General features: G+C 36.5%; 1 protein-coding gene across 1 annotated transcript in view; it reads left to right on the plus strand.

Moving 5' to 3' along the window:
- The window catches only part of LOC107740015 (terminal uridylyltransferase 7-like), a 46,216-nt gene that overhangs the window by 23,882 nt on the left and 11,702 nt on the right, over positions 1–10,632 (plus strand). Inside the window, exons 15-16 of the mRNA XM_016552286.1 lie at positions 5,379–5,529; positions 6,487–6,584. Of these exons, the coding sequence (XP_016407772.1) occupies positions 5,379–5,529; positions 6,487–6,584 (249 nt within the window). The remainder of the gene's footprint in view (positions 1–5,378; positions 5,530–6,486; positions 6,585–10,632) is intronic.

The following is a 10,632-nucleotide window of genomic DNA, read 5'->3' on the forward strand; positions in this document are numbered from 1 at the left end:
TAGTTTTAGAATTTGTTTGGGTGTATGGGATGGCCTGGGCTTTTCCTAGTCCGCCCCTCGTGGAAATTAATGGCGCAGACGCACGGTTTGATTTACACATACTGAAGCGTGCGTGTGTATCACTCGTGGTGTTTTCAGCCTCTGCCACCTCAATATATATGAGTACATGAACATGTAAACATAATCTCTAGAACTGCATGAGCATTTTACAATTTCTTTTGAGAAAACTATCGTCATATCATATACAAACAGACACCAATGTTTCAAAAAGACACCAATATTTCAGGAGTTTAGTACAAAGAATAGGACACATGCTTATTAGATAACCATATTTGGGTTGATGTATATGTTTTTATTTTTAGTTTTTTAATTAACTGTTTTTTTTCCAAAGCATTGTAAGATGCAGTGTTTCCTGTAGTTATGCGAAGATTTAGTTTAGTTTCAAAAACAGTATTAGTAAACTATTTCTTATGATTTTAAATCTGCATTGAACTTGATCAATCTCAAAGTAAAAGGCGGTACTAAAGTCTGATTTTGAGGTGGATGTGTTCAATTATTATCATCTTAATTCAAGTGATGAAGGATTTTGAAGTCTGACAGTAATCAGTGTTGAGCACAGGTTAACCCTAACATTTGAAAACATTCATTAGGAATTTAGAAAAGTAATCAAAAAGTAATCGGTTACATTACTTTAATAAAGTAATTAAAAAAGTTACACTACCATTACATTAGGGTAACTTGTAATCTGTAACCTATTACATTTTTAAAGTAACCTTCCCAACACTGGTTTTAAAGGGGTCATATGATGCGATTTCAATTTTTCCTTTCTCTTTGGAGTGTTACAAGCTCTTGGTGCATAAAGAAGATCTGTAAAGTTGCAAAGACTAAAGTCTCAAATCCAAAGAGATATTCTTTATAAAAGTTCAGAGTCAGCCACACCTACCTAAAACGGCTCATTCTAACACGCCCCCACATATCTACCTCACTATGTGGGAAGATTTGCATAACGCCGCCCAAATGTTCACGCAAAGAAAGAAGGCGTAACTTTTATTCTCACTGTAGTATTGTTGATGCTGCAGCCATGTCTTGAAGACGATGTGTGCTTTGTTGTGAAAGCGAAACTACTTTGTTTGGTCTTCCAAAAGAGGACGATATCCGCTTCGTCATGCCTAGAGCTGATCTGTGCTGGTCGCTGAGGGAATACATCAACTTTCACCGTGGACGAAGCGGAGTCCAGCCCGGGGTCGTCACATGTGGTTGCCGCTCATTCGTCGGATCCGCCCAGCTCACGCTATCCCGGCCTCAGCTCACGCTAAGCCGGGCTTCCCCTCACGCTAGGCCGCTGTGTTTTTCATTGTGAAAGCGAAACTACTTTGTTTGGTCTTCCAAAAGAGGACACGACTACAAATCAGTGGTTAAGTTGTATTTACAACACTGTTCCAGAAAATTTTAACCCAAATATCCAGATGTGTGCAGCACATTTTATGGAGGACTGTTTACTGATCCTGGGAGAGTAACGTTAGACTAAAATGCCGGCAGTTCTGACTCACGTAAGTACGTTTTCATTTAAAGGATTTGCCACTGATGATTCAAACGCGAGTTTTGGGCAGTAGAGTAGCACTTGTTGTTTGTCATTTCTCTGATCACAAATGCAGACAGAGTTTTATGTTTACGCGGCGCGATGCAACGCAACGCATAAAAAGACAGTATAAGTCATTATAATCAGTAATTATGTCCCCACTGGATGCAACAAATGCCTCGTTTGTAATGGGTTTTAATGTTTATGTCTCGTAGCTCCGACCGGGACACGGCATCAACAGTATGTGAGGGGCGTAACATTTCCGTCTCACGCTTGAGGTATTCGGCCAATCACAACGCACTGGATAGCTGGCCAATCACAGCACACCTCGCTTTTTCAGACCGATGAGCTTTGTAAAAATCGACGCATTTCAGAAAGGCGGGGCATAGAGGAGAAACAATAATGTACAGTATGTGGAAAATAATGTGTTTTTTTAACTTTAAACCGCATAAACACATTTCATTACACCAAATACACAAAATAATGTTCTTTTTAGCAGCATCATATGACCCCTTTAAGGATGTGTGAGCTGACATAGAGTGTCACTCAATTTGCAAAAAAAATTTAAAATAACCAAAACAAAACAAAAATAGTTACAAACAAAGCTGGAGCAGAACATTTGTGTGTCTCATGGCAACACTGTAGTGTTTCATTCCTGAATGAATCTGATTTTGGGGCGACACATCTCCACTTCCTTCCACTATAGAAAAGTTAGGCTAAAACATCCCAGTATGGGCACTGTCATCTTGCGAAAATGACGTAATTTGGAGCCCGACTCTGCGCAGTAGTGATTCATTTGGAGCCCGACTCTGCGCAGTAGTGATTCATTTGGAGCCCGACTCTGCGCAGTAGTGATCGTGAGGTGGATCTGCGGTATCAAAGTCCCGCCCAAACTCCCGCAGACCCAAACGCAAGCTCACAATCATGACACCACACTAGGGGTGTGCGATATTGACAAAAAATAATATCTCAATATTTTCTGGGATTTTATCAGTAACGATTATTAGACAATATTTTGCTGAGTGTGTTATTGTGCTGGCCATGGACAGCTGACCCCTAAAGTTTTTGATATTCTTCATATTCTGTGTGGTGGTCAGTTCACACTGATAGAAATTCATCTTTTCCAATAAGGAATTATTGAAAAAATAGATTTTTAAATTTTATGGACATTTTTACCTTTTATAAAGCCATTTTTTTCTAAAAGTGTCCATTAGTCAGATTCTTACATGTAATCAGTGTATTATGAAATCGGTATCAACTAAATTCATTTTTGCAATGCAGAGAAAACACAGAAGCTGCATCTTAAGTAGGGCTGTGCAATTAATCGCATGCGATTGTCATGCGCATCTCGTCAGTAAAGCCGGTCCCGTGATTAGTAGTAAATCTCCAGCACGTGCTTTCAGATGAAGTGGCATTTAATACACAGAGCCGTAGTTCACTGACAAGCTAGGCGATATCGCGTTCATAATTGAATGCGATTCATCTGCGATTATGAATGCGATATTGCCTAATTGTCAGTGAACTACGGCTCTGTGTAGTGCATGCCGCTCCATCTGAAAGCAGGTGATGGCGATTTACTACTAATCACGGGACCGGCTTTACTGTCGAGATGCGCATGACAATCGCATGCGATTAATTGCACAGCCCTAATCTTAAGTGGCATTTGGATGTCTTTACACACTGTTTAATGCAAAACATGAATGATATATTAAACATATGATATATTAAACAAAACGTTGAATACTGATATTTGGAACTATTTAAATAATAAAAAGATACTTTAAATGTGAAATTAAAACCGCCAGTAGGTGGCAGCAAGTCACTGTTAATAAGTAAGTCATTACGATTGAACCGAATCATTCAAACGGTTGATTCATTCAGGAACGAAACACCGTCATGTTGCTCGGAGACGCAAAACCAGGAAATATGCTGCCTAAAATGTAAGTCTCTTAATGAAATTCTTGAAATGTTGTAAAAAATCAATATCACATTTGTGTAATGGTAATTTTTGGAGGAAAAAAACAGCACTCTTCGTGTGAAATTTATGAACTATATGAAGTGGTATAAATATATACATTTTCTGCCTCCATGTCTTGAATTTGTGATCATTCTAAATGTATTTTATTAGACTGAATCATGTAGTGAAGGAACACTCTAAATGCGCACACGCACTAGTCTAGGCTTCACGTAATGTATGTGTGCACTCTTTAGGGGTGTTTTGAATGGTTCTTGCAAAATACTCGATAATGTCAAATCGCACATTGTTAAAACAACAATTACGATATTATCGCAGACGATATGTCGCACACCCCTACACCACACCATCTTTATATCGTCAAATAACTAGCTAAAACAAAACTTATTAGAAATGAATACTTGAACATACATCAACGTTATAAGAATTACCTAAAATGATGCAAACTATCTTTGGGAAAAAGAGATTTAAGTTTGACTCATGTCCCATTCGTTTACATGACAGGGTTTATAACCTATACTGCAGCCAGCCACCAGGGGGCGACCAAAATGTTTTGGCTTCACTTTTCAAGACGTGTGTGGCACACTTGTAGAGAACGTACTCTTTTTGCAGTTGCAAAGTAATTACTTATTCAGATAAGTACCTACTCAAGAGAGTATGCAATTTTGGACGCATCCAGTTGATCCAGTTAATTTCTAAATGAATCTGCCATTTTGAATGAATCATTTGATTGAGTGAATCACTCATTAAGACAGTACTTGCCGCCACCTACTGGCAGTTTTAGTGTCATAATCATTTATACATAAAAAAAGTCAGCAAAATATAATTTAATTATCGTTATCAACCGTTATCGTTATCAAATATCGCACACCCCTACCTCTAATTAGTAAGAAAAAAAAAAGTTTGTCATTAAAGAGCAGGTCATATGTTTTTTTTTTTAAAGTGTCCTAATAATGTGTTTGAGTCCCCTACAACAGGTTTAAATGCATCTAAGGTCAGAAAACACTGTAATTTTCCCAGAATATACATTTATACATAGAGTCATTTGTCCATGATTTTGAAACGGTTCGTTCGATTCAGTTCTGAGCGAAATGTCTGTAAACCCCTCCCTTCCATAAGCCTACTCTGCTCTGATTGGTCAGCTGGCCAAGCCTGTTGAGATTGGCACAAAGAGCAGCGCTTGAGCAAGTTAGCGAGAGCTACCATCTGTGTTGCCAAGTCCGCGGTTGTTTTTGATGTCGCGGGTTGTAGCGACCCCAATAACGTCATATTTAGGCACTGGAATGCGAATTTACCAGGGGAACCCCGACTGAAAGTGTGTATATTAAACCCAAGAACGATTTTTAAGGGGGGACCACCCTCGAAACACGATTGGGCTAGTTTTGTGTAGCAATTGGGCGGGTTTTGTTGTGACAACCTGGCACCCTAGCATGCACCTTTACATAAAACAATAATATAGTGCTCCAATCAGTTCTTAAAATAATGACATAAAAACATTTTGTTTAACACTTATGCAAGCGAATCGTGCCCACAGCTAAAGTTTAGCTGCTAAACTGTAAAACATTGAAGGATAGCTACCTTACAAACTGCAAAATAGATATTTTTCGAAAACCCATATGACCTGCTCTTTAATGTCAGGCATTTAGCTACTTTTGTCAAACAATTGTTGAGAAAGTGTATTAAATATTTCTGTTGACATTTTAAACTTTAATAATTTTGATGTTTAATAACTTCCTGCACTGACAATTCCAGCAATTCTTCTCTATGTCTTATTTTGTTTAATGTGGGTCATAGTTACAGACTAACCTTAATTTTCTTTGTTAGTCCCCTATTCTGATATGCAGCCTTTGTAAGAGTGATGGACATTTGAAACAGGACTGTCCCGAGGACTTCAAACGAGTGGAGCTGGAACCCCTTCCACACATGACTCTAGATTTCGTCAAACTCCTTAATGATGTCTGTGAGCAATGCTACTGTAAGTACAGGGTCAATATTTAAAACATTATCTTCAAGACATTCCTATTTTGTTGTTGTTATTTGTGAGAACTAAACCAGAAGATGAAGAATATTATGGGTGTATGCAGACACATTTATTGTATTATAATAAGGGTTGTCAAGCATTTAAATTTTAAATCTCATTAATTATGTGATGTGCTGATTAAGTAATGGAATTAATTACAAATAAATAAAAAATAATAATTTTGACTGAGAAATGACCCCCCAAAACAGTATTTAATGTAATTTTTGTGTTAGATGAGAAGTAGCTTTAGAAATAAATATTTGTATTCCGTATTGCATAAATTATGATAGTACATTTTTTTAAAAGATTTATTTTTGGCATTTTTGCCCTTAATTTTTTTTTTGATAGGACAGTATAGCAGTGACAGGAAGCAAAGTGGGAGAGAGAGAGGGGGGCTGGATCGGGAAAGGTCCACGAGCCGGGACTCAAACTCGGGACGCCTGGAGCGCAGTGGCACTATATGTCGCTGCGCTGCGCTGCCCACAAGGCCTATCGGCGCCAACAGCGTAATTTTTTATATATTTTTTTTATATTGAAATATGAAATGATTTTTTAAAAATTATTCTCTCAATATGAAACATACCTCCAGAGGGGGTTATTTATCCAGAAAACATTTCATTTTAATTTGACATTTGCTTTCTTGCATTGCTAACAAGACTCTACAAGCTTTCATGGTTGCGGTTGCCAGATGTCAAGAGTTTAAATCCCCTATTCAGGGCTTTTTTTTTTAACTGGATACATATTAATCATTTTGCAGCCCTAATATATATATATATATATATATATACAGATCATTCAAGAGCTGGATTTGTGAGCTGGATATTTCTTAGTATTTCTTTCTCTATTTTGTTTTGTATGTAATGGGAGGACTGTACAGATGCTTATTTGTTAATGTGTATTTTTTAACAGGAGCCAAGTTGGTTTTGTTTGGTTCATCCAAAAATGGGTTTGGCTTTAAACAGAGTGACTTGGACATCTGTATGACTCTAGAAGGCCAGGACACAGCAGAGGTACCGTGACTTATTCCTTCAATTGTACAGTATGAGGTAGGGATGTAACGGTATGAAAATTTCTTATCACGATTGTAATGACCAAAATTAACACGGTTATCAGTATTATCACGGTATTGTTAAAATGTGCTGGAGATGTTCGAAAAAGTACCAACACATAAATCACTTCAGCAAGTTTTATATTTAAAAATCAACAAACAACAAATAGAATGACTTTTTGTTTGCATAATCACTAAAACAATAACATTACCAAATATAGCTGCAAGCAGCAATTGCGGGGCCAAGCACTCCAGAGGCAAAATGAGGAGCTAAGCATGGCATGGAGCATCAGACCAAATGCAATAATGAGTAATAATCATTATGTCAAAGCTTTTAAGAGATATAGCCTTAGAATCATTTTGGCACCATGCCTAAAATTTGTTGCAGCGCTGTACGAAAACGGTTTCGTCTATCGACACGAAATCCATAACATTTTGCAGACCAAATGCAACAATGAGTAATAAAAGCAATTTTAGGATGATTGTAATTGAAATGGCTGAAAAATCATAAATACAACCATTAGTAATATGATTTATTGGCTTATCACTTTTGACCAATAGGTGGCGCTGTTACCAAATTATTGTGGCATGGTCAGTGTGAGGTGACAAATGCACTTACAAAGTTTGGTGTCAATATGTCAAATATTTGCAGAGATATAACCTCAGATGCAGTTTGGCACTATGCCTAAAATTTGTAGTGGCGCTGTACAAAAACGGTTTCGTCTATCGACACGAAATCCATAACTTTCTGTCAGCACCGTCTGAAGATCATCTGACTCGATTTTGGTGAAAATCGGACCAACAAGTGGCGAGGAGTTAAAAGTAGGTTTTCAATATAAATCAAAATGGCGGACAGGAAGTTCAGCTTACTCTGGCATAATTGGTATGTATGTTGTCGGCATGACCCATGGAATATTTTGAGACCAGTTTCATTGCAATAGGCTAATGCAATAAAAAGTTATTAGCATTTTTGTAAATGTAATTATTAATGGTTAATGAATGGTTTATTACTCTTGACCAATAGGTGGCCAATATGAAACATACCTCCAGAGGGGGTTATTTATCCAGAAAACATTTCATTTTAATTTGACATTTGCTTTCTTGCATTGCTAACAAGACTCTACAAGCTTTCATGGTTGCGGTTGCCAGATGTCAAGAGTTTAAATCCCCTATTCAGGGCTTTTTTTTTTAACTGGATACATTTTCTGCCCAGTGTTTTACTTAATCTTCCCAAATTGACAACCATGCACACGCTCTCTCCACACTACGGAAAAAGCACTAATGAGCTGAAAACACCGGCAAACCTGTAATATGGAGTTTAGCGATCTCCATTGAGTTGTTCTGCTCAAATAAAAGTGTAATACAGCCAGGCTGTTTTCTTTCACACAATCTTTTGTGCTGTTGGCTGTGACTAAATCTGCGAGTTAACCATACGACTTGATGTTCTATTTATTTCTTAATAATTCTGATGAAAAGTTAAATAGATAAATAATAAAATTACAATATTTGTGATTAATTATCGTGATTATATTTTTGGACAGTATAATCATGATTAACAGTTTAACCATAATTGTAGAGCCCTATTGTGAAATTGAAATGCAAATAAATATGAATTGATCGATATACATTTGAAATTAGTACATACATCTTCTAGATTTTTAATTGCTGTGTTTAACAAATGTTGAAATCTCGCTTGCGCTAAATTTTTTGCATTGTTTCAGTGATTCATAAAAATGGTTGCATTCGTTTAGGTGACTTTGCGCCAGATGATGTGGAGGTGAAAGTCAGAGAACATATTTTACAAGATTTCGAGAATTTCCTGAGATGTCAAGTGCCAGGTAATGCGTCTTGGTGTAACTGTTTAAAACTTAAATCTAATTTAAACCCAATCTAGAAAAAAATTGGTAACACTTTACTTGAAGCTTTTATGTATAATGCAAAATAAAGGTATTCATAATGTAATTGTAATGCATTGTATCTTTTCATAAATGAGTGTAGCCAAAGTTAAAATGCATTATATTGTTTGAAGGTTTGTTTGTCATGTGTTTAATGCATTATACTGCACTTTCTAAAGGTGTAACAGTGAATAGAGGAGTATTATATCTGTGGTTATAATTATTCATGCGATCATATGATGCATTATCAGGTGCATTACAAGACTAAATTAATGCATCAAAACTACTTTTATAATGCATTATACATAAAGGCTTAATAAAATAGTGTTACCAAGAATTTCATTTAATGTTGTCATACACTGACATATTTCTTCTTCTGCATTGCTGCATGACACAATGTCCAGGGATAATGCTGCACAAATCTCATAACTGTACATCTGTAAATAGCATATCTGTACATTGTAGTTATGTATATTGTGTATCTTCTTTATTTATTACTGTATTGTATCATATTTCAGTTTTATCCACCTTTTCTCTACACCCCATGATGCTTTGTGTGAATTAGAAACTTGAAACAATCAGTGAAAGGTTTGCTCTATAATAAGCTGCAGTAATAAGCATTTTCAAAAACTGGATGCAATGAGGTGACCTTATTATTCTACTCACTCTTCGACAATCAAATATTAAAAAGAAATTATATTATATATATATATATATAATTATATATATTAGGGCTGCAACGCGATTAATCACGTTCAAAATAAAAGTTTGTTTACATACTATATGTGTGTGTACTGTGTATATTTATTAGTGGCGCTGTACAAAAACGGTTTTGTTTATCAACACGAAATCCATAACTCTTTGTCTGCACAGTCTGAAGATGATTTGACTCGATTTTGGTGAAAATCGGACCAAGGCTTGAGGAGGAGTTCGAAAAAGAAGGTTTACAGCATAAATCAAAATGGCCGACAGGCTGTTCAGATTTGCTAAGCGAAAATTCGTATGTCTGTGGTCAACATAAGCCAAGGAATATTTTGAGAGCAGTTTCATTGCAATAGGCTAATGCAATCAAAAGTTATTAGCATTTTTGGAAATTTCATAATTAATAATAAATCAATGGTTTATTACTCTTGACCAATAGGTGGCGCTGTTACCAAATTTGATGTGGCGTGGTCAGTGTGAGGTGACAATGGCACATACAAAGTTTGGTGCAAATATGTCAAATATTTGCAGAGATACAGCCTCAGATGCAGTTTGGCACTATGCCTAAAATTTGTAGTGGCGCTGTACAAAAACGGTTTTGTTTATCAACACGAAATCCATAACTCTTTGTCTGCACAGTCTGAAGATGATTTGACTCGATTTTGGTGAAAATCGGACCAAGGCTTGAGGAGGAGTTCGAAAAAGAAGGTTTACAGCATAAATCAAAATGGCCGACAGGCTGTTCAGATTTGCTAAGCGAAAATTCGTATGTCTGTGGTCAACATAAGCCAAGGAATATTTTGAGAGCAGTTTCATTGCAATAGGCTAATGCAATCAAAAGTTATTAGCATTTTTGGAAATTTCATAATTAATAATAAATCAATGGTTTATTACTCTTGACCAATAGGTGGCGCTGTTACCAAATTGATGTGGCGTGGTCAGTGTGAGGTGACAATGGCACATACAAAGTTTGGTGCAAATACGTCAAAGCTTTGCAGAGATACAGCCTCTACATCCTCATGGCATCTTAACCAGCAAATTCGTTGATGCTCTAAACGAAAACCGTTTCGTATATCAACAATATCAACACAACTTTTTGCCAGCTTGGTCTGAAGATGATCCGAGTCAAATTTGGTGAAAATTGGACTAACGGTCTAGGAGGAGTTCGAAAAAGTAGGTTTTCAACATGAATCAAAATGGCGAACAGGAAGTTCAGCCAATTATGGCAAAATTGGTATCGATGTTCTCAGCATGATGCAAGGAATCTATCAACATCAGTCTCATTACAATATTATAATGTATGCAAAAGTTATTAGCATTTTTATAAATTGCTTTATAACTTTTGACCAAAAGGTGTTTGAGTGCCATCAGGGCATGGTGCCGAAGATGCATACCGATTTTCGTAATAACAAA

Source organism: Sinocyclocheilus rhinocerous, unplaced genomic scaffold (assembly GCF_001515625.1).
Source record: "Sinocyclocheilus rhinocerous isolate Xijiao unplaced genomic scaffold, SAMN03320098_v1.1 scaffold285, whole genome shotgun sequence".
Taxonomy (NCBI): Eukaryota; Metazoa; Chordata; class Actinopteri; order Cypriniformes; family Cyprinidae; genus Sinocyclocheilus; species Sinocyclocheilus rhinocerous.